A 25,303-nucleotide genomic window follows, 5' to 3' on the forward strand; every position below is an offset into this window, starting at 1 on the left:
CTACTTTCCTCTAATTATTTTAAGCACCTCACATGAGTGAAATCATACAATATTTGTCCTTTCACGACTGTCTTGTTTCACTTAGCATAATATCCTCAAGTTTCATCCATGTTGTAGCATGTGTCAGAATTTCCTTTCTTTTAAAGGCTGAATACTATTCCATTGTATATATATACCACATGTTGTCTATCCATTTATCTGTCAATGGACACAGGTTGCTTCCACCTTTTGGCTGTAGTGAATAATGCTGCCATGAATACTTTAAGACCCTGCTTTCAGTTCTTTTGGGTATAGACCCAGAAGTGGAATAGCTGGATCATATAGTAATTCTATTTTTAATTTTTTAATTAGACTACCATACTGTTTTACATAGTGGCTACACCATTTTGTGTTCCTACCAGCAGTACACAAGGGTTCCAATTTTTTTTCAAATCCTTGCCAAACACTTGCTATTTTCTGCTTTAAAAAAATAATAATATCCATCCTAATTCTGGCCCTTATTCTTAATGGTTCTTTATATATTAGTGATATTAGTCCTTTGTCTATAGTGTGTGTTTCAAATATTTTCTCCTGGTTTGTTCTATTTTACTTTGTTTTTGGTGTTTTTGTCATTCAAAAATGTTTAATTTTCACATAGTAAAAAAGTGTCAATTTTTGCATTGCCTTCTGATTTTAACAGCTTTATTGAGATGTAATTTACATACCATAGAACTCATTCAATTCAACGGTTTTAGTAAATTTACAGAGTTGCACAACTATCAACACAAAATCCAATTTTAGAACTTTTCTGTTACCCCTAAAAGATCCTTCATACCTACTTGCAGTTACTTGTTTCCCCACTCCCAGCACTATGGATTGCTTATGGATATTTTATACACGTGGAATCATATAGTATTTGGATTTTCTGTCTGGCTTCTTTCACTAATAATTTTTTCCTTCTGACTTCTTTTTTTTAATGAAGTATAGTTGATATACAATGTTATGTTAGTTTCAGATTTACAACATAGTGATTCAACAGTTCTATACGTTACACAGTGCTCATCATGATAAGTGGAGGCACCATCTGTCACCATACAGTTATTATAATAATGACTCTGTTCCTTATCCTGTACTTTTCATCCCCATGACACATTTATTTTGTAACTGGAAGTTTGTGCTTCTTAATTCTCTTCACCTATTTCACTCATCCTCTCATCCCTCTCCACCATGGCAACCTCCATTTGTTCTATGTATTTGTGGGTCTGTTTCTGCTTTCTGTTTTTTTTTTTTTTTTTTTTTTTTGCTTTCTGTTTGTTTTGTTTTGTTTTTTAGATTTCCACATATAAGAGAAAGCAATGGTATTTGTCTTTGTCTGACTTATTTCATTTAGCATTATGCCCTCTAGCTCCATCCATATCATTACAATTAGCAAGATTTCATTCTTTTATGACTAATATTCCATTGTATATATAGACATATGTACATCTCATTTTTTTTTAGTATAAGCTGACACACAATATTACATTAGCATCTGGTGTACCAACATAGTGATTCAACTTCTCTAAACATTATGCTATGCTCACTACTCACGTATAATATTTTGAGATTCATCCATATTATAGCATGTATAACTACCTGTACTTTTTTTTTTTTCTGAGTAGCGTTCCACTGTCTGGATAACCCACATTTTGTCTATCCATTCACCGGTTGATGGACTTTTGAATTGTTTCAACTTTTTGGCTATTAGGAATTTTGCTGTTATGAACATTTACTTTAAATTTTTTTGTATGGACATATGTTTTTTACTGGGTAGATATCTAGAAGTAGAATTGCTGGGTTGTATGTTTAACTTTTCAGGAAACTGCCACCATTTTCCAAAGTTGCTCTGGTGTTTACGTTCTCTTCATGCTTTGGATTTTGATTCATAATTAAAATGCCTTTCCCTACACCAAGGTTAAAGAGGAATTTGCTCATGTTTCCTTCTAGAACTGATGCTGGTTTTATTTTTTTACATTTCATATGGAGTTTTTTTCTTACGTATGTGTGAGCCTATTTTCTTTTAATATCCTTATTTTCAATAACTCTTAATCATTTTTTCTCATTATAAAAGAGATGCATTGCTTCTTATAGGGCATTTAGAAAAGTATAAAGTAATAAATCTTAAAATTGCCACAATTTTACCACCCAGAGACGATCACCCTTTGTAATTTTCCCTCCTTGGGTAACTTAATCTTGGTTTCCTGACAATATTTTAAGAATGTTGGATAAAGAAACTGAGGAAATCTGGGGTCTCTTAAGGGGTCTCTTAAAGACCTATTCTAGTTTAACCAGTTTATTTTATTTATTTAGATTGAGAGAGAGCATGGCGGGGGGGCGGTGGTGCAAAAGGAGAGGGAACGAGAGAATCTCCAGCAGACTTTCTGCTGAACACAGAGCCTGACAGGGGGCTTGATTTCACAACCCTGAGATCATGACCTTAGCCGAAATCAAGAGTCAGACACTTAAGTGACTAGGCCACCCAGGTGCCCCAGTTTCATCAGTTTAGAAGCTACTGACCCATCTTCCTTTCCTTTCAGTTTAGCATAGACCTGTTTTATGTAAGATAAGACTAATGGACACAAGACTAATGAAAACTATTTCAGGGATGCCTGGGTGGCTCAGCAGTTGAGCATCTGCCTTCGACCCAGGGCGTGATCCTGGAGTTCTGGGATCAAGTCCCACATCGGGCTCCCTGCATAGAGCCTGCTTCTCTCTCTGCCTGTGTCTCTGCCTCTCTTTCTCTGTGTCTCTCATGAATAAATAAATAAAATATTTAAAAAAACTATTTCAGACTTCCAACCACCAAGAATATACTGCTGGATATAATTTCAGCTGCACAAGGAATAGATGCTAAGAAACAGTTGATGAATCAAACAGTGAACTCAGCTGTTCAATGTTTCACAGAGAAATAGATGGTACTTCTTTTCTCAAAAATGTATATATTAAGAGACACTTCATAAAGGCTTTTTACAAAATATACAGTTCATATAAATGATTTTTTTTTTTTTGCTTTTTGTCCTAGAATTATATTCTTTTCTTTTTGAATGTGTGTCATGGAAGCTTTTGTATTGATTTTCTGTGTTTATCAATTTACACATGCTTAGCTAATTTGAACTCCAAGCATTGACAATTAAATAGCCTGCAAAAGAGGAAACACTGGTTTTCCATTGTATTTTCCCCCATTTAGAGAAACGTTGGAAATTTTTAGGAGGAAAAAACTATTGAGTTAAAAGTATCATTACTTTGGGGGCTTGTCAGCTTACATAAATGATGCATGGAAGTTTTTAGCTTAATAACAATAAGAAAATATCAAGGCAACCTAAAATAACACTAAAATTGCCAAGAGTTTATAATCCACATTTTAATTGAACATTTTTTCATAAGAGTCTTAAATTCTTGGGGCGCCTGGGTGGCTCAGTCAGCTGAGCATCCAACTCTTGATTTTGGCTCAGGTCATGATCTTGGGGTGGTTAGATCAGGCCCATGTAGGCTCCACTCTCAGCACAGAGTCTGCTTGTCCCTCTCCCTGCCTCTGCCCCCGGCCTTTGTGCTCGCACTCTCTCTCTCTAACATAAACAAATACAAATCTTTAAAAAAATAATTTAAAAATAATTTTTGAAAAGAATCTTAGTAAATTCTCAGTAGTATAACATTAGACCTTATGGTGTGGCCTTGCTACTAACTTTATGAATAAAGAGCATGCAAAGATTTTCCGTAAGAATTCCTGGAGGTCTTAAGCTGAGTAAGAGGGTGTCTACTCCTGAAATCCTTTCTGATCCTTTATTGAGATTGAGAACAGCTGTTCCCTGTCCTTTATTTCCTCTTTATTATAGCCTTGACAGCTATTCATTTTTCCCTTCAGTTTCCTTCAGATCCGGATCTTCATATTTCTTCCGATCTTTTCTCACCAGTCCTATTTTCCAGTTAATTTTGAACAATTAATCCCAGTGGATTACAAAAAACAAACCAAAACCATCCATCTTGTTGGTCTTTTCCATTAGTCTGGAACTGATATCAAGTAATCTGCATAAGGTCCAAAGGTTCTTATCTATATGATGTACTACAAGCTATTTCTGTCCCTGCCTTCCACTCCTATTTGATATGGACACCATTGTTGCCACCACCCACTCTAAACAATTTAAAATTGATAGACAAATGAATAAGAGGTTTCAAGCAAGGCGGGCATTTAGAAGGGAACACTTACTTATGGAAAATTGTGAAATGTGCTCTCAGTGGCCACTGGTCATTATATCAACTTTCTGACTTCTTAAATGCTATTTCCCTAAACTTCAGTAAATAGGTAGTTGACTTACACTGATGAGGTTATTTTTCAGCTCTTGGCAGTGTCACTTCTACCTCCCCCATACCTCTTCCTTTCTTGCTCCTAATCTTTGATAAGGGATTGAAAGTGGGAAAAGGAGGGAGACCATGTGTATTTTAGCCACAGTTAGCCTTCGCTTTTGTTTGTTTTTATTTATTTTTTATTTAAATTCAATTAATTAGCATGCAGTGTACCACCCAGTTACCCCATCCCTCCACCCCCTCTTCCCTCCAGCAACCCTCAGTTTGTTTCCTATGATTAAGAGTCTCTTATGGTTTGTCTCTCTCTCTGATTTCATCTTGTTTTATTTTTCCCTCCCTTCCCCTGTGATCCTCTGTTTTGTTTCTTAAATTCCACATATGAATGAGATCATATGATAATTGCCTTTCTCTGATTGACTTATTTCACTTAGCCATCATTTCTATGGCATGAATAGAAATATTTTAAACCAAGAGCCAAGGATAGAGGTTAGTTGTTACTGTTGCAACCATGGCTGGCTCTGTATTATTACCTTCCTGCAAGCCATTAATTCAAAGCATTTCAGGCATATATTTCTTATTCATTCGGTATACTACCTGAGTGGAAGGATAAATTGGAATGATCATACTACTTCCCAGACTTTTGGGGGTTAATTTTAAACCACCTTCACCTACACACACACACACACACACACACACACACACACACACCTAAATGTCTGTGGGATATATTTTTATCCGCCTTTAATATAGGTGTTATTAACAGATATTTCTAATATGTTATTTTCTTTGTTTTAGTGTGGAACCATCAGAAAGTCTACAGTCCCTGATGGAGAAGAATCAGTCCCTGGTAGAGGAGAATGAAAAATTAAGTCGTGGTCTGAGCGAAGCAGCTGGTCAGACAGCCCAGATGTTAGAGAGGATCATTTTGGTGAGGCTCCAAGACTAAGCTACTAGCAATCTGGATGTTTACTTGCTTTAGTCTCTGAAATATTTAACATACTTCTCATTAGGAGAGAAAAGTTACATGTAAAGAAATGGATTAATATTATCATATTTTCCATGGAGCCCCTCTAAGGTAGACACATGGGCTTATCAAACATACAGAAAAGTTAAAAGAATTGTATATATTCTATAGATCTACTACGAAGAATCCACATGAATCTTAAAGTAAATTTGTTCTAATATACCAAAGGGGATGCCTGGGTGGCTTGGCGATTAAGCATCTGCCTTCAGCTCAGGGCATGATCTCAGGGTCCGGGGATCAAGTCCTGCGTCAGACTCCCTACAGAGAGCCTGCTTCTCTCTCTGCCAATGTCTCTGCCTCTCTCTGTGTGTCTCTCATGAATAAATAAATAAAATCTTTAAAAAATAATTATAAAAATAAAATTCCAGAGAGGAAAGAACCAGGTCCTTCTGTCACATAAAGTCCTACCTAATCTTTATACTTTATACCAAGTAACTGTCCCCTCAGTAAGATTTTAGTTCTTCTCTATCTCCCTTCTCCTAATGTTGTCACGTTTCATATTCTGTCCCAACAACTGCCATGATAAGATAGAACAGCTGGGAAATTAATATTAATTCCTTTTACATATGGTTAATTTCCAAATAGTGGATCTCTATATAACTGATTACACCAGTTCTGTAGCCTACTATCTGTCTGAAAGTAACTTGGCACTGTCACTAACATTTTTCTACTAAATACAGCTCAATTTTTAATAGCACAACTATTGCCAAAAGTGAAAATGAGTTTCCACCAAAATGTAATTGAGCATCTGTAATTTATACACCTTCACACATCAGTGTGCTCTCTAGTCAAGGAAGTGTAAGCTGCTTAAAGATTCTTTAAAGGGGGCCAAATCCTATATTCATTGTCCATTGCTACTGGAAGGGGAACTGGAGGATTTTTTTTAAAGATTTTATTTATTTATTCATGAGAGACACAGAGAGAGAGAGAGAGAGAGGCAGAGACACAGGCAGAGGGAGAAGCAAGCTCCATGCAGGGAGCCCGATGTGGGACTCAATCCCAGGCTCCAGGATCACACCCTGAGCTAAAGGCAGGCATTTTTAACTACTGAGCCACCCAGGCATCCCTGGAGGATTTTTCTATATAATTTTCTGCCTCCAGTGCTGCATTCTGTGCCTTTGAAGTAACTATAGAAGCTGTGTTTCACACATATGTAAGTGTGGCTAACTGTAACAGTACCCGTTACTCTAGCTGCATACCCATCTGAACTTTATAAGGTTGCTATATAATGGCTACTTGAAGTTCATTGTCCTGTTAGAATGTCATAACAACCACGTTTTTGTCCTATATAAGTTGTGCTTCCCAAATCTGTTGTAACATCTTGCACGTTACAAGATACTGTGATTGAGATAAAATTGATCACCCTTCCCAAAATGTAGCTCCCTCTGCCATTTCTTCTCTGCCATATTCTTGTGCCTCATCCTTTTCTTGCTTTCTCTTACTAAAACCAGCCTACCATATCAGATAGTGTAACTTGAAAAAAAAAAAAAAAGCTCAGCTCATATTCAGTGTGAAGCCCTTTTATGTTTTCAATGCCCTTATGCTGGGGCTAGGGAACAGTATAGTGTAGGAGGCAGTAAAGTAAGTGGGTTTTGTGCAGACAGCAGGGAGTAGCATGCCAGAAAGTTTTGCTTTTTTCCCTAGTTGCAAAATTCTATATGGAATTAAGGCATCACACTCCACGCCATAGTCTGAGCTTCATGGCAAGCATAAGACCCAGCTGCTTGGATGCTATTTTAAGTAGCTCATGTTGACTAAAGGGCTAATTTCCATGACTCTGTTAAAAAAACAAAAAACATTTTCACTAAATCACCAAAGCTCACTAGATCCTCTATTACAGCAAAAGAGGCAACCTCTCTACCTAGGTTTTAATCCATAGGAGTAAGAGAGAGGGCATAATTAGGTGAGGCTGTCAGACATTCCCACTGATGATCTCCTGGGTCTCTGTTGCAGACAGAACAAGCAAATGAAAAGATGAACGCCAAGCTAGAGGAACTCAGGCAACATGCTGCGTAAGTTTTGTACCAAATATTTGTTAGTGACCTTAGTATATAATCATATATCCTCTGGTCTTTGCAGTATGATTAACCTTTGGGTTAATTAACCTTTGTTTGAATTTTTAGCCTCAAAGTGGATCTTCAAAAGTTAGTGGAAACTTTGGAAGACCAGGAATTAAAAGAAAATGTAGAGATAATTCGTAACCTGCAGCAAGTGATTACCCAGCTATCGGTAAGCCAAGTAGGGGCAGTGTGAATAGACCTATTGCTTTCCTGTTTCTCTTGATGCACATAAACATATCTAACTCTGTGCCTTTTGCCAAAACAACTAGATTGTGAGCTGCTTGAGTACAAAGATCATGGATCATTGGATGTGATCTGAATATTGAATTCGTTAAATCAAAACACTCATAGGTTACATATGCAATGGCACATTAATATTTCAGTGCTCTAATCAAACGCTGGATGCAGCAACATAGCAGTATGCAATTGCCTGGTAGCATGGACAGCAGTTGTTGACTTGCTGTCCCATCAGTATAGGCTAACTTAATAAGAGGCCTTACCATACCTTGGTTTTAAATAAGTTGGGTTCTGACAGAGGACTTAGAGCAACCAGGGAATACCATAGCTCTCTTCTGTAACCAGTAATAAATTAGTTTGAATGATCATTCTGTAAATTCCCATTTTTATTTATAGAACTACAATAGTAGTTGTCTGGGGGTGGGGGTTGGGCGGTGGGTATTTCTTGTTTTTCTTAGAAGAAAAATTCTTACAGTCCTACCACCCTAAAAACCTTTTATTTTTGGTGTTCCTTCTCGGCCCATAGACATATATATATCATTTCCAGCTCTTGGGCAGAGGCTTTAATTTTACTGGAACAGTGATTCTCCATCTCAGATCTTGCCCAGTGTTTTCTAGAGATGTCAAAAGGGTATCACGGAATGATCTGCATCTGTATTTTACTCTGAAAGAGTCAATAAAAAAGATACCATACAGTATTGTGGGAGGAAGGGTTAGGATGAGTTCCAATAAATTAAATGAGTAAACTCCAAAAAGACTAGAAAGCAGCGTTTTAGAACAAGTAGTACTGTACAAACTGTCATGAGCAGTCTGAGATGACAGTTCATTTATACAACAGACAGACTACAGCAGTTGAGAACCTGGGCTCCAGAGCCAGACAGACCCTGATTTGAAGCCAAATCTGCCCCTCACTGACTGTGTAACCTTGCTAAGTATTGTATTAATGTCAAAAGAAAATAATATAAGTGATGCCATAAGAGGTTAAAGGCATTATTCATTTGAGGCACTCAGGGAGTTCCTGAACTCCAGGTAACTCCCTGAGTCAAAGTAGGATTGGAGTTTTTGTAAGGTGAGAAGGGAGAGGGGTGTATGTCTTGTGGTTTGGCTCAAGCAGCAGTTTTGTTGTTAATTGCTGTGAAACTTTTGGTTGGAGGCTATTCCAGTTTTCATGCCTCTCGCTTGAATGGAGAATATTGGTGCAACCCCATCCTACTAAGTGTCCAATTATTTTCAAGAGTTGTTCTTGTAAGCCTTGTAGTTTGTTCGATGGTTAAGGTTCCCAAGTGGGAGAGGTGGCAAAGAAAGGGGAAAAGAAGTAAGGAAAACTGAGAACTCTCTTTCTGTTTTGATCCTCTTACATTAGCAATATGAGCAAAGGGTGATTAACCACCTAGAAACTTCAGGGAGTCAGTACAGAAGAAACTGGGCTCTAAAAAAACGAATAGAAGTTTGTCACACAAAGGGGAAAAATCTATATATAGAGAAGGGTATATGCCAAACAAAAAGGGATGAAAGTGGGGTATGATAAGGACTTCATTGTGGCTAAATTTTAGAGTGCATGCCAGAGAATGGCTATCACAAGGTGAAATGTCACCATCTATAATTCCACTTAAATATAGCTGAAACCTCTCATGTATGAAAACCTTGTGTGAGCTGCCTCAGAATTAAGGTAATCCAGGCTGTGGAACCAAAGCTTATGTGATCACAAAAAAGTGATCTAGGACACCATCATCACTCATGGCCCCCACACTGAACTTAGAGGATGTCACACCACCTCATTTCTGGGGCTTTGAGTCACATGGGAAAGATGAAGAAAACTCATGGATACAAGCTAATAACATAAGAGAAGGCATATCCATGGTGAGGATGTGGTGATATGATTAGTGCCTGGCATGCCTCCAAAGGAAGTTGCTTAGTGGTTGGTGGCTGACTCAGAGGAACTCTATAGAATCGCTGTATCTGCCACTAAAATTCACTTGACACGTGAAGCAAGAAGTTACTAAAGATTGCCACAAGCTGATAAAGCCCCTGGCTTCCCTCTACTGTCACAGTTAGGCAGAGTAAACCCTTTTACCTAGGGCTCCTGCTGGACTCTTGAATCAGAGCTCTCCGTGTCTATTGTTCAGAGACCCTCCCAGGCACATATTTTTTGGAAATACACAACATTGTGTCCTGTGGCTTTTATTAAAACTCATTACAGTGAAAGCAAAATGTTTCAAATGTAAGTGCTTGTCCCCTTCGTTCTAAATTAGAACTATTTTTATTTTAAGTGACAGATGAACGCCCTCTTTTCAGTTATGAAGGCAACCATTGTTCCTGAATCTTCCTCCTGGGGCTCTAAGCATGAAACTGTACCATTTCTTCCTTTAAAACACAATTCAAACAAACCTCCTTGCTGCAATCACCTGTGAGGAAATTCATGCAGTCCTTTCAGTTCCCACAAAATCAAATTTTGTTGTCGTTGTTTTTACCCTGTCTGCTATGACCAGCATGAAAGGCATTTTTCATGCCCAGTAATGGTATTGCCTATAGCCTCCAAGCACATACTTCATATGGGAGAGTATTGCTGGTTAATGTAGCTCAGTGTACCCTAGCCTTGTTCGTTCTCCTGACCATCAACTTCAGAACATGTCACCAAAGCTTAAACTTTTGCATTCTAAAATTTGGGGGGGGGCCACAGACTGGAAGGTAAACTCACAGTAGTAACATGTCTTCCTCAAAGATTTAACCCATCTACTTTGATCTTGGCCCTCTGGAAGGTACTAGAAAAAGTCTCCAAAAGCCAGTGTTAACAGGATAGGTCTGTAAGTAGTCCATTTACTGAAACTTAAAATACGGAAGGGAAGAAAGGGTAACCATTAACCTATCATATATCAAAGTGCTCTGTTTCTCAAGAAGGATTTCATGTCTGGCCCTTGGAGAATCACTGGTATTGTAAATCATGATGAGAAAGGATGTGGGAACACTTGAGAAGGGATGTGGGAACACTAGAGCTTCCTTTGCATTTTCTCTGAGTCTCACAGATTGGGAATTTCTGGGAAGGGGAAGTACTTTACAAATAGCACCTTACTAAGGGCCTCTTTGCTCCTTGCCTTGAAGTTACTGAGGTTCAAGTCTCAACAACTATGTAATGTTTCACTGGGCTGATGCAGAGATCGACTTGCTAACCCTAAATTCTTTCCTTGCTACTGAGCCAATAGCTCTTTCACCTATGACCACTTTAATTGTGTGACTTCCTGGAAATAATCCTTTCTTCCCACGGCTTGCAGAATCACTTAAACAGAAGTGGTAATCCATATGTTGCAATGCCAAATAAAGCCTAAATTCCAGTGGAGAGAACCAAGCTTGTTCATATGATTGCCTATAAACAAGTTAGTCCTCACAAGTGGTTTTAGGGTTCCCTTTTAGATGGTTGTTAACCTTTCCCTTCAAGTAACTGCTACCTGCAATAGCTGCAGGAATAGCTGCAAGTGATTGGTTGGTTCTTGTGTATATGAGGGAGAGAAACTGCAGGATATTTGTATGACTTCATGAGCACATTTATCTGGGGTGTCTACCTGTGGAGTTTATTTCCTCATAGAGTAGGCTCTTGCTTCCTTGCCTGTAAAATAAAATACAAAATAACCTTTCATTCTATTCACTTTTCTACTGCATTGCCTTTATTTCCTATGTCTGTTTTCAGGGTGTGTGTCCATGAGAACTGGCTAGACCTGTACATTATTAGAGGTAGACTTAGTGGTAAAAATGTAAAGAGTAGAGTCTATAAGATGGATTAAACTTTAGCCTATGAGAATGGCTAATATTTCACTCTGGCCCACTTATCCCTGACAGAGCAGGAAAGTTACAATAAATATGTCAATCGCCACATGACCCCTCCCCCCCTTTTTACAAAGACTTATAGGATCAACCTTATAACAAGGATAGACTTTTAGGAGGTGGGAAATGGAAATGTGTGGTTTTTGGTGTTTGTGTACCACAGAATGGGTCTAGCACCTAAGTAGTCTCTATATATACTTGAAAAAAATTGAATAACCAGTATAAAATCCACTAGTAATCTTCACTTCAGAGTCTTTTCCTAAACTGAAACTCATTTGTCATTGTAGGATGAAACTGTTGCTTGCATGGCTGCAGCCATTGATACTGCAGTGGAACCAGAAGCTGTAAGTAATTGGCTTTGTGTAGAGCTAGGAGCTTTAACTGTGCCATTTCCTGTAATTTATTACTCAGTTGAGAAGAGAATCCCTGATTGCTACCATCCTCCATAGAATACCTTGGAAATCCAGAAATCTTGAGTGTAAATATCAGCTTTGTAAAATCCCTAAATTGGATAGGCTCCATCTTTAATAGTATAACTGGTAATGGATGGCAGAGCATCTCAGGGATGTCATTTTTCTTCTTTGCAACCTGGCTTACTGATTCCTTGTTAGATGCTACTATTCTGTGTCAGCTGTCTAACAAGTTAGAATGAGGAAGGGAACAAATTAGGAAATTATGGCTAAGTCAAAAAAGCATCAGAGAAGACACAGAAGAAATTTTTTTTTTCTCATCATACTTTTTCTATGGATGGGATGGTTAGGGGCTAAAAGAACCAAGGAGAATATCTGGAGTGTTCAAGTTGCAAGAATAGACAAAATGTATTAGATGTTGGCTAAAGGTTATGAGTAAAGTCAAAACGAAAGGCTAGACGATGGTTTGCTTGAGATATCTTTTCCCCTCAAAACAAACGTGTATCAGTATTTTTCATATTCTGAAAGAAGAAAGATAGGAGATAAATGAGGTGCCAGAGGTCAGCTCTATGAGAATAAATGAAGCCTTGTCACCATTTCCACCATTCCTAAAGTGCCATTTACAGAACTCTTTCTCCTGTAATGACCCCTTAGAATGAGGTAAAAGTAAGAAATGTTAGATCAATAAAGGAAAGAGCAAGAAACTTAGTTTACTCTAGAAGAGTCAGTTAAAGAATATAAGAAATAGGTGCTGTAACAGCAGGGAAATAGGCTAGGATCGATTCATTTCCTATGTTTAATGCAAATGTATGAGAAGCCATTATTTTTAAAAGAGCAGAGGTACTAGCAATGGAGAAGTAGCTGTGAGACCCGATGAAGCGGGACCTAAGGAGCTCCAATTGCTTGTTTCTCTTAAATATCATTATCTTGGTCTTTTCCAGCAAGTAGAAACCAGTCCAGAGACCAGTAGGTCTTCTGATGCTTTCACTACTCAGCATGCTCTACGTCAAGCTCAGATGTCTAAGGAGCTGGTTGAGTTGAATAAAGCCCTTGCACTGAAAGAGGCACTAGCCAGAAAGATGACTCAGAACGACAGCCAACTACAGCCCATTCATTTCCAGTACCAGGTAAAATATTAACTAGAGCAGCATTTGTTCATGTCTACTATCTCTTTTTTAATGGTATAGGAAAAAAACAGGCACACTGTTTTTCATGATGATGAGACAACATAATGTGCATAGTACCCCTGGAGTTGCACTGTTGATTTCAAAAAAGTGATACATTCAGGATAAGGAGTGTATAATTTTGTTTCATTTGATCTAATACCTTACCTTATGTAATAGGTATTGAATAAATAGTTTGATAGTGTTATAATAAATGTGATCCCTACTTGGGGAGAAATTTCGTTCTGATAGCTATACTGAGAAAGATTTCTTAGTAGATGTCTTGGTTACAGTGTGAATTCGGAAGAGACTCAGAATGGATATCACTTGACATGGCAAATGACTGAACTTTTTTTTAGTCTGGGTCTCTGGGTCCGGAAATAGAGCCCTTTGTCTAGCTCCGGCTCAGCACAGAGTCTGCTGGAGATTTTCTCTCCCTCTGCCTCTCCCATGCACCCCTCCTCCCCCGTGCATACACACACACGCACACGCATGCATGTGCTCTCTCTTAGATAGATAGATAGATAGATAGATAGATAGATAGATAGATAGATAATCTAACTTTGAAGAAATAGAGTTACCATATAATTCAGTAATTCCATTACTGGGTATTTACCCAAAGGATACAAAAACACTAATTTGAAACAATATATGTGCCTCTATGTTTATTGCAGCATTATTTATAATAGCCAAATTATGGAAGCAGCTCAAGTGTCTATCAGTGAATGAACAGATAAAGAAGATGTGGTAATATACACAATGGAATATTACTCAGACATAGAAAGGAATAAAATCTTGCCATTTGCAACAAATGGATAGATCTAGAGAATATAATGCTAAGTGAAATAAGCCAGTCAGAGAAAGACAAATACCATAGGATTTCACTCATATGTGGAATTTAAGAATCAAAACAACTAAAAAAAGAGACAAACGAAAACACAGACTCTTAAATATAAAGAACAAACTGGTAGTTGCCAGAGGGGAAGTCGATGGCGGAATGGATGAAACAGGTGAAGGAAATCAAGAGTACAAAAAAAAGAATAGTTGGGTTACTATTACATTTTAGAATAGCTCAGGATTCAATTAAAACCGCGGTAATTTTGTGCTGTAATATCTTCTGTGAGTAGCTTCCTTTACTTCCAGTTAGTCTCAAGAAATTCTGATTAAATGGTTAGGTAGTACCTCTTAAGAATATGAGGCAGTTCTAGAGATGGAGAGTGATAATGGTTACACAATGTAAACATACTTAATGTTCACTTATTATGATTAAAATGGTAACCTTTGTATAAAAAATAATAAATTAGTACACTTGTGAAAAAATTTTTAGATATTATCAATTGACTTCCCACTATGAGAAATGGGAATGTAGCTCTCTTGCACAACCACCCATGTGCACCACCTCACCTCTTATCTTTCAAAATGATAATTTTGATGAAATGAATAGTGTTTAAATTTTTGTGACTATGTAAGTAGATTTTACAGCTGAGCTACATAGTATAATACAATTCCACTTCCTTTCTTGTTTGGCTTTTTGTATTCCCTAGAGTTAATAATCTCATTTTTTCATTTTCTTATTTTTCTATATACCTGTCAATAATTTATCTCCAAACTTATTCACAGACTTATAAAACTCCTCCTAATATGGTCAGACATACCAAGTAGTTTATCATTCCATTTCTTTCTTAAAGATAACCCTCCCAGAATCTTCTGTCCTGGTTGGCTTTCTGTAAGCCTGCTGCCCAGCCAGCAACCTGGACCATCATCTTGGGTCCTGGGAATCTGCTTCAATTCTCATCTCTATGTTGAAACAGAGTGTGTATCTTCCTCCTTCTTGGGATACCCCTTTGTGTTGATGGAGTACAACCCCAGTAACTTTCTGAGACAGTGGACATGAAAGAAAAATGTTTTCAAACATTGCATTCCTGAAAATGGCTGATGGTGGTGGTTGTTGTTAGACTTGTTAATTTGCCTAGGTTTAGGCACTACAATGGAAGTGATTTTTCTTTAGAAATGTGAAGGCTTTGGGACACCTGAGTGGCTCAGCGGTTGAGCACCTGCCTTTGGCTCAGGACATGATCCTGGAAACCCAGGATCGAGTCCCACATCGGGCTCCCTGCATGGAGCCTGCTTCTCCCTCTGCCTGTGTCTCTGCCCCACCCCCTTCTGTCTCTCATGAATAAATAAATAAATAATCTTTTTTAAAAAAGAAAGAAATGTGAAGGCTTTACGTCATTGTTTTCTCTTTCCAGTATTACTGTTGAGAAGTCCATTATAATGCCCAATTCTTTTAATTTCATCTGTATACCATCACCACCACTTTCAGGACTTTTCTTTGTTCCCAAGTGTGATTAAATTTCACAGTGATGTGCCTTGATCTGGGTCTTTTCTTATTTATTGTACTTGGTGGGTCCTTTCAATCTAGAAATTTGTGTTCTTAATGGGAAGGTTTTCTTATATTATTTCTTTAATGCCCCCTCTCTATTTTTTCCATTTCTCTTTTCTCGCACTCCTCTTAGTTATTGAGATGTCTTAGACTTAGTTTCTGCTTTTCTTATTTCCTCCCTCCTATTTTTTTTTATCTTGCTATTCCACTCTCTGGGTGATTTCCCTCTACTTCCTGGTGAATTTTTTCTACTTGCCTATTAATTTCTAAGATGTGTTTGATCCTTTAATTTTTTATAGCCTTCTATTTTTTTTTCATGGATGCAGTGTTCATCTCTAATAGAAATTAAATTTTGTTGAGGTTTTCTTTTTCTTCCTGCCTTGCCTCTGTCTCCTCCAAATTCCTATCTTTAGTAGGTTTGTTTTGGTTTTTCTTTCATAGAAGAAACTTTCCTCAAATTTCCAGTGATCTTTGGCTCTCCTTTCATATTTAACAGTAAGGCACTAAAAGCCAATAGGAAGTTCTGTACATAGGTTTATCTTGGGCTGGTCAGTTTCCAGTAAAAAAAAAATCTTTCATTCTCCTGCCTGGAATTGTGATGGTATGCCCTATTTCTGGCAACCTAGAGAAAATAAGAGATTTGGAGGAGTCTACCCAGTCATATATAGACTTTTATTTAATCTCCTGTCAGCAGTATGGTACCTTATCCCCACCTTCTGTCGTGTCTGTTGTAAGCCCAGCCTCTCAGATTCAGCCTTTCCGTGGATGAAACTTCTCCTCTCTGTTCCTCTCTGTGGGCTTATGGTTTATATTGCCTTGTTCTTGGCCTTTGTTCTATAGGAGTCATATTTTAGCTTTTTCCACTCTACTAAGTCAGTGACTATATACTCAACTATTTTCTTCTTCTAAAGTTTGTTTATATCTTTTGGTGGCTCTCTTCATCCTTGTTAATTTATGCCCTTTTTGGTGGTCATTTTAGTGGGCTATCAGGAGGGAGCAAGTTAAATATGTAGCTCAATCTTCCATGTTAACGGCACATAAAAATGCAACCTTTTTTTTAGGTTGAATGTATTTTGACCTTTCCAGGGTAAACAAAAGATTAACAGGCTGAGAAACTATTCCTCTCTTGTACCCTTCCCTGGAAATATGAGGATATATGTTCCCCCAGTGTACTTCTAACCCTAGGAGGAGGTGCTAAGAATGAGTTAGAGCTAGAGCTGTAAGATATCTTGTCCTGTTTTCCCTTGGAATCAAATAAGCTAGTGCTCCCAAACCTTAAAGTTAAGAGGGGACAAATTCTCGTTGTAAATAGTACCTATTCATCACATGTAAATCACTGTCTCTTTCTAAGAAATAAAGGTAGTTTCTGGTTCTAAATATTTTTTAATAAAAATAAATAAATAAGTAAGTATAAATAAATAAATAAATAAATAAATGTTTTTTATCGCTGAAGAATTGCTATAGAAAAATTTGAGGAGGTATAGGTTCTGATTAATGAAGATTGCCACAAGTTATAGTAACCCAGGACTCAACTCAGTGACAGTTTTGACTAAATGTGGCCTATATATTGAAAAGATACTATTATTCACCCATCCAATCACTAAATATTTTGAAGTGTGGTAATATCAAATGTTGATAAGGGTGCAGGGACACAAGTAATTTCCTAGCAAGATTGTAAATTGGAATAGCCACTTTAGAGGAAAATATAGCAGCAGTATATATTAAAATTAAAAGTGTGTACCCCCATGACTCTGTAATTCCACTTGTTCTTACCCTAGAAAAACTTTGCACATGTGCACAGAAGGCATGCACAAAAATATTTCATGTTGGCAAAAACATGAGTTAGATCTATATGCAATGATATAAATAAATCACTAAGACTGAAAAAAGCAAGTTATAGAATAATATATACATATAGTGTGATTCTACTTATCTTTAACACATTTCAGTAAGTATACACACAAATATGCACATGTGTATATATATTATTTTTGTATCTATTTATGTAAATTTGCCTAGATATTTGCCACAATATATTTATGTATTTACTAGTTATGTATATTTTTAAGGTTTTTTTTTTTTTTTATTGGTGTTCAATTTACTAACATACAGAATAATACCCAGTGCCCGTCACCCATTCACTCCCACCCCCCGCCCTCCTCCCCTTCTACCACCCCTAGTTCGTTTCCCAGAGTTAGCAGTCTTTACGTTCTGTCTCCCTTTCTGATATTTCCCACACATTTCTTCTCCCTTCCCTTATTTTCCCTTTCACTATTATTTATATTCCCCAAATGAATGAGAACATATAATGTTTGTCCTTCTCCGACTGACTTACTTCACTCAGCATAATACCCTCCAGTTCCATCCACGTTGAAGCAAATGGTGGGTATTTGTCATTTCTAATAGCTGAGTAATATTCCATTGTATACATAAACCACATCTTCTTTATCCATTCATCTTTCGTTGGACACCGAGGCTCCTTCCACAGTTTGGCTATAGTGGCCATTGCTGCTAGAAACATCGGGGTGCAGGTGTCCCGGCGTTTCATTGCATTTGTATCTTTGGGGTAAATCCCCAACAGTGCAATTGCTGGGTCGTAGGGCAGGTATATTTTTAACTGTTTGAGGAACCTCCACACAGTTTTCCAGAGTGGCTGCACCAGTTCACATTCCCACCAACAGTGTAAGAGGGTTCCCTTTTCTCCGCATCCTCTCCAACATTTGTTGTTTCCTGCCTTGTTAATTTTCCCCATTCTCACTGGTGTGAGGTGGTATCTCATTGTAGTTTTGATTTGTATTTCCCTGATGGCAAGTGATGCAGAGCATTTTCTCATATGCATGTTGGCCATGTCTATGTCTTCCTCTGTGAGATTTCTGTTCATGTCTTTTGCCCATTTCATGATTGGATTGTTTGTTTCTTTGGTGTTGAGTTTAATAAGTTCTTTATAGATCTTGGAAACTAGCCCTTTATCTGATATGTCATTTGCAAATATCTTCTCCCATTCTGTAGGTTGTCTTTGAGTTTTGTTGACTGTATCCTTTGCTGTGCAAAAGCTTCTTATCTTGATGAAGTCCCAATAGTTCATTTTTGCTTTTGTTTCTTTTGCCTTTGTGGATGTATCTTGCAAGAAGTTACTATGGCCGAGTTCAAAAAGGGTGTTGCCTGTGTTCTTCTCTAGGATTTTGATGGAATCTTGTCTCACATTTAGATCTTTCATCCATTTTGAGTTTATCTTTGTGTATGGTGCAAGAGAGTGGTCTAGTTTCATTCTTCTGCATGTGGATGTCCAATTTTCCCAGCACCATTTATTGAAGAGACTGTCTTTCTTCCAATGGATAGTCTTTCTTCCTTTATCGAATATTAGTTGCCCATAAAGTTCAGGGTCCACTTCTGGATTCTCTATTCTGTTCCATTGATCTATGCGTCTGTTTTTGTGCCAGTACCACACTGTCTTGATGACCACAGCTTTGTAGTACAACCTGAAATCTGGCATTGTGATGCCCCCAGATATGGTTTTCTTTTTTAAAATTCCCCTGGCTATTCGGGGTCTTTTCTGATTCCACACAAATCTTAAAATAATTTGTTCTAACTCTCTGAAGAAAGTCCATGGTATTTTGATAGGGATTGCATTAAACGTGTATATTGCCCTGGGTAACATTGACATTTTCACAATATTAATTCTGCCAATCCATGAGCATGGAATATTTTTCCATCTCTTTGTGTCTTCCTCAATTTCTTTCAGAAGTGTTCTATAGTTTTGAGGGTATAGATCCTTTACATCTTTGGTGAGGTTTATTCCTAGGTATCTTATGCTTTTGGGTGCAATTGTAAATGGGATTGACTCCTTAATTTCTCTTTCTTCAGTCTCATTGTTAGTGTATAGAAATGCCACTGACTTCTGGGCATTGATTTTGTATCCTGCCACGCTACCGAATTGCTGTATGAGTTCTAGCAATCTTGGGGTGGAGACTTTGGGGTTTTCTATGTAGAGTATCATGTCATCGGCGAAGAGAGAGAGTTTGACTTCTTCTTTGCCAATTTGAATGCCTTTAATGTCTTTTTGTTGTCTGATTGCTGAGGCTAGGACTTCCAGTACTATGTTGAATAGCAGTGGTGAGAGTGGACATCCCTGTCTTGTTCCTGATCTTAGGGGAAAGGCTCCCAGTGCTTCCCCATTGAGAATGATATTTGCTGTGGGCTTTTCATAGATGGCTTTTAAGATGTCGAGGAATGTTCCCTCTATCCCTACACTCTGAAGAGTTTTAATCAGGAATGGATGCTGTATTTTGTCAAATGCTTTCTCTGCATCCAATGAGAGGATCATATGGTTCTTGGTTTTTCTCTTGCTGATATGATGAATCACATTGATTGTTTTACGGGTGTTGAACCAGCCTTGTGTCCCAGGGATAAATCCTACTTGGTCATGGTGAATAATTTTCTTAATGTACTGTTGGATCCTATTGGCCAGTATCTTGTTGAGAATTTTTGCATCCATGTTCATCAGGGATATTGGTCTGTAATTCTCCTTTTTGGCGGGGTCTTTGTCTGGCTTTGGAATTAAGGTGATGCTGGCTTCATAGAACGAATTTGGAAGTACTCCATCTCTTTCTATCTTTCCAAACAGCTTTAGGAGAATAGGTATGATTTCTTCTTTAAACGTTTGATAAAATTCTCCTGGGAAGCCATCTGGCCCTGGACTCTTGTGTCTTGGGAGGTTTTTGATGACTGCTTCAATTTCCTCCCTGGTTATTGGCCTGTTCAGGTTTTCTATTTCTTCCTGTTCCAGTTTTGGTAGTTTGTGGCTTTCCAGGAATGCGTCCATTTCTTCTAGATTGCCTAATTTATTGGCGTATAGCTGTTCATAATATGTTTTTAAAATCGTTTGTATTTCCTTGGTGTTGGTAGTGATCTCTCCTTTCTCATTCATGATTTTATTAATTTGAGTCTTCTCTCTCTTCTTTTTAATAAGGCTGGCTAATGGTTTATCTATCTTATTAATTCTTTCAAAGAACCAACTCCTGGTTCTGTTGATCTGTTCCACAGTTCTTCTGGTCTCGATTTCGTTGAGTTCTGCTCAAATCTTTATTAACTCCCTTCTTCTCTTGGGTGTAGGATCTATTTGCTGTTTTTTCTCTAGCTCCTTTATGTGTAAGGTTAGCTTTTGTATTTGAGTTCTTTCCAGTTTTTGAATGGATGCTTGTATTGCGATGTATTTCCCCCTTAGGACTGCTTTTGCTGCATCCCAAAGATTTTGAACGGTTGTATCTTCATTCTCATTAGTTTCCATGAATCTTTTTAATTCTTCCTTAATTTCCTGGTTGACCCTTTTATCTTTTAGCAGGATGGTCCTTAACCTCCATGTGTTTGAGGTCCTTCCAAACTTCTTGTTGTGATTTAGTTCTAATTTCAAGGCATTATGGTCCGAGAATATGCAGGGGACAATCCCAATCTTTTGGTATCGGTTCAGACCCGATTTGTGACCCAATATGTGGTCTATTCTGGAGAAAGTTCCATGTGCGCTTGAGAAGAATGTGTATTCAGTTGAGTTTGGATGTAAAGTTCTGTAGATATCTGTGAAATCCATCTGGTCCAGTGTATCATTTAAAGCTCTCGTTTCTTTGGAGATGTTTTGCTTAGAAGACCTATCGAGTATAGAAAGAGCTAGATTGAAGTCACCAAGTATAAGTGTATTATTATCTAAGTATTTCTTCACTTTGGTTAATAATTGATTTATATATTTGGCAGCTCCCACATTCGGAGCATATATATTGAGGATTGTTAAGTCCTCTTGTTGAATAGATCCTTTAAGTATGATATAGTGTCCCTCTTCATCTCTCACTACAGTCTTTGGGGTAAATTTTAGTTTATCTGATATAAGGATGGCTACCCCTGCTTTCTTTTGAGGACCATTCGAATGGTAAATGGTTCTCCAACCTTTTATTTTCAGGCTGTAGGTGTCCTTCTGTCTAAAATGAGTCTCTTGTAGACAGCAAATAGATGGGTCCTGCTTTTTTATCCAGTCTGAAACCCTGCGCCTTTTGATGGGGTCATTAAGCCCGTTCACATTCAGAGTTACTATTGAGAGATATGAGTTTAGTGTCATCATGATATCTATTCAGTCTTTGTTTTTGTGGACTGTTCCACTGAACTTCTTCTTAAAGGGGAATTTTAAGAGGCCCCCTTAAAATTTCTTGCAGAGCTGGTTTGGAGGTCACATATTCTTTTAGTTGCTGCCTGTCTTGGAAGCTCTTTATCTCTCCTTCCATTTTGAATGAGAGCCTTGCTGGATAAAGTATTCTTGGTTGCATGTTCTTCTCATTTAGGACCCTGAATATATCCTGCCAGCCCTTTCTGGCCTGCCAGGTCTCTGTGGAGAGGTCTGCTGTTACCCTAATACTCCTCCCCATAAAAGTCAGGGATTTCTTGTCTCTTGCTGCTTTAAGGATCTTCTCCTTATCTTTGGAATTTGCAAGCTTCACAATTAAATGTCGAGGTGTTGAACGGTTTTTATTGATTTTAGGGGGGGATCTCTCTATTTCCTGGATCTGAATGCCTGTTTCCCTTCCCAGATTAGGAAAGTTTTCAGCTAGAATTTGTTCAAATACATATTCTGGCCCTCTGGCCCTTTCGGCGCCCTCGGGAACCCCAATTAAACGTAGGTTTTTCTTCCTCAGGCTGTCGTTTATTTCCCTCAATCTATCTTCATGGTCTTTTAATTGTTTGTCTCTTTTTTCCTCAGTTTCCCTCTTTGCTATCAACTTGTCTTCTAGGTCACTCACTCGTTCTTCCACCTCGTTAACCCTCGTCGTTAGGACTTCTAGTTTGGATTGCATCTCATTCAATTGATTTTTAATTTCTGCCTGATTAGCTCTAAATTCTGCAGTCATGAAGTCTCTTGAGTCCTTTATACTTTTTTCTAGAGCCACCAGTAGCTGTATAATAGTGCTTCTGAATTGGCTTTCTGACATTGAATTGTAATCCAGATTTTGTAACTCTGTGGGAGAGAGGACTGTTTCTGATTCTTTCTTTTGAGGTGAGGTTTTCCTTCTAGTCATTTTGCTCAGTGCAGAGTGGCCAAAAGCAAGTTGTATTGGGAAAAAGAGAAAAAGAGAGGAGAGAAAGAAGGAAAGAAAAGAGAAAGAGAAAAAAAAAGGGAAGAAAAAGAAAAAAAAACGAAAAAAAAAAGAAGAAAAAGAGAAAGAAAAAGAAAGGAGAAAAAAAAGGGGGTGGGGGAAGGAAACAAATCAAAAAGCAAAACAAAACAAAAACAAAAACAAACAAACAAAAAAAGAACCACCGGGGAGTATCTTCTGATTCTGTGTACTTTAAGTCCCTTGGCTTCTCCTGGAAGTTGTCCGTCTAGCTGGTGTTCTGGGGGAGGGGCCTGTTGTGCTGGTTTTCAGGTGTTAGCAGTTGGGGGAGCTGCTGTGCCCCTGCCTGGTGCAGGGCTCAGTGGGGGTTGTTTGCCCCGTGAGGCCGCAGGAGGAACAGCCCCAGTGGCGGGGCAGCTCTGGAAACCTGGATTCAGCTCCGGCAGGAACTCCGTCTGCAGGGCCTGGAGGCTCCGGGGCGGGGCCGCTGATCTGCTCACCTGGGTCAGGAGCGTCCTCGCTGTCCTGGGCCCTCCCGGCCTCTGCCTGTCCCGGGGGAGGCGGGATCCTGGGCTGTGTCCCGGCGCCCTGTGCTCCGGAGCCTGCGCTGTTGGATTCGCGCTCCCGGGCCGCGCAGCCCCCTCCGTGGAGCCGCCGCCCGAGCCCCTCCGAGCTGCTCCTGGAACCGCGCAGCCCCCTCCGCACGGAGCCTCTTCCTCTGCCCGAGCCCCTCCGAGCTGCTCCCGGGGCCGCGCAGCCCCCTCCGCGGAGCCGCCGCCCGAGCCCCCCGAGCTGCTCCGGGTCCCGCCGGGTCCCGCCGTGCGCGCTGCAGCCCTTAGGGAGCTCGGCGCACTCTCCTGGGCGCGCAGTTGCTGTTAGTGTCCCAGGGAGCCCGAGGGCATCCCCGCCCTCCTGGGTCCTGTTCCACCTCCCCGCGAGCCCCTTTCCGCCCGGGAAGGTCGGTGCAGCTCCTGCTCCTCCGGGACGGGGCTCTCCTGTCCTGGGGACACTCGCCCCGGCCTCAGCCCGGCTCCTCGCGGGGCCCCTCCCCCTTGGAGGCCTTTGTTTCTTTATTTCTTTTTCCCCGTCTTCCTACCTTGATAGAAGCGCGAACTCTTCTCACTGTAGCATTCCAGCTGGTCTCTCTTTAAATCTCAGGCCGAATTCATAGATTTTCAGGATAATTTGAAGGTTTTCTAGGTAGGTTGGTGGAGACAGGTGATTTGGAGACCCTGCTCTTCCGCCATCTTGCTCCTCCCCCCTAAGGTATTTTTATATATATATATATAAAGGCTAGAATATGTAAATGTCCAGATATATAATGTGTAAATGTCTAGAAAGTGTCTGATAGATCTGGACCAGGCTGATAACAGTGGTTACTGGATAGGGGACTGGGATTTTGGAAGAGTAGGGCAGTAGAGAGAATTTGCCCTTTATAAGTATTATCTGGCTTTTTTACCTCAGTGTTTTCATGTGTTACTTCCCTAATATAATCATGTACACGTTATTGCTGGTTTAAATATGCAGGGTAACTATAAAGCAATGAGACTGATTTTCATTGGATACTAGAATGACTCAATAGATTTTGTGGAAAAGAGCTCTTGCCTGCTTAGAAAGCTCTTGATACAGCCCCATCTGACCTGCCTCTTTGTGTCATTTCAATACTGGTCTAAGGCCTGCACATAATCTTGGCTACCAACCACTCATTCAGGCAGTTTCCTTTAATTTTTTGGTTATGAGAACAGGAAGGAATCTATTGGGTTTTCCTAATCTTGGAAACTACTAAAATTCAGTTTCTGGGGCAGCCCCGGTGGCGCAGCAGTTTAGCGCCGCCTGCAGCCTGGGTTGTGATCCTGGAGATCCAGGATCGAGTCCCACATCGGGCTCCTTGCATGGAGCCTGCTTCTCCCTCTGCCTCTCTCTCTCTCTCTCTCTCTCTCTGTGTGTGTGTGTGTGTCTCTCATGAATAAATAAATAAAATTTTAAAAATAAAATAAAATAAAATAAAATTCAGTTTCTGGAATTCATTTCCTAAATGCATGCAGTGCTACAGTTGGTATTGAATATATATTGAAAGTTCTGGATAGAAGAATGTTTGTGCAGCCCTTTACTATTTACAAAATCTCGTTTATCTTATTTGATCTTCCCAACAAGCCTGTGAGGTAAGTGGTACTGTTAATAGTTTACATAGATAGGGAAACTCTCAGGGGTCCCAAAGACCACCCCCAGCATTTGACAATTTGCCAGGATAACTCAAAGGACTCAGCATATAGTCATACAGCTATGAGTTACTACAGTGGAAGGATACAAAACAAAATTAGCAAAGGGAAAAGGCACCTGGGGCAAAGTCTGAAGGAAACCAGATGCAAGCTTCTTTTTCCAGTGGAGTAACATAATATGTATTTAATTCCTCTAGCAATAGGTTGTGACAACATGTGTGAAATGTTATCTATCAGGGAAGTTCTCTGGAGTCTAGTAGGAGTCCAGGGATTTTTTTAAGGTCTTATTTTAATTCCAGTTAGTTAACATACAGTGTTGTAATTAGTTTCAGATGTAGAGTACAATTCCATACATCACCCAGTGCTCATCAGGATCACTGTCACCCATTTCTTTTTTTTTTTTTTTTTTATCCATCACCCATTTCATGCATCCTCCCACCACCTCCCCTCTGGTAACCATCAGTTTGTTCTCTATGGTTAAGAGCATGTTTCTTGACATAATGAGACATAATGACATAATCTTATCAAAAGGATGGGAACCCTACCAAAACCCAAGTTCACACACCTGAGCCAAAGGCCA

The 25,303-nt window shown here is 39.1% G+C and overlaps 1 protein-coding gene across 4 annotated transcripts in view; it reads left to right on the plus strand.

Moving 5' to 3' along the window:
* The window catches only part of KIF4A (kinesin family member 4A), a 125,559-nt gene that overhangs the window by 52,390 nt on the left and 47,866 nt on the right, over window positions 1–25,303 (plus strand). For all 4 annotated transcript variants that reach the window (XM_025466094.3, XM_049107546.1, XM_025466095.3 and 1 more), the window contains exons 11-15: window positions 5,116–5,248; window positions 7,298–7,356; window positions 7,468–7,573; window positions 11,745–11,801; window positions 12,809–12,994. In XM_025466094.3, the coding sequence (XP_025321879.1) occupies window positions 5,116–5,248; window positions 7,298–7,356; window positions 7,468–7,573; window positions 11,745–11,801; window positions 12,809–12,994 (541 nt within the window). The remainder of the gene's footprint in view (window positions 1–5,115; window positions 5,249–7,297; window positions 7,357–7,467; window positions 7,574–11,744; window positions 11,802–12,808; window positions 12,995–25,303) is intronic.

Source organism: Canis lupus, chromosome X, assembly GCF_003254725.2.
Source record: "Canis lupus dingo isolate Sandy chromosome X, ASM325472v2, whole genome shotgun sequence".
Lineage (NCBI taxonomy): Eukaryota > Metazoa > Chordata > Mammalia > Carnivora > Canidae > Canis > Canis lupus.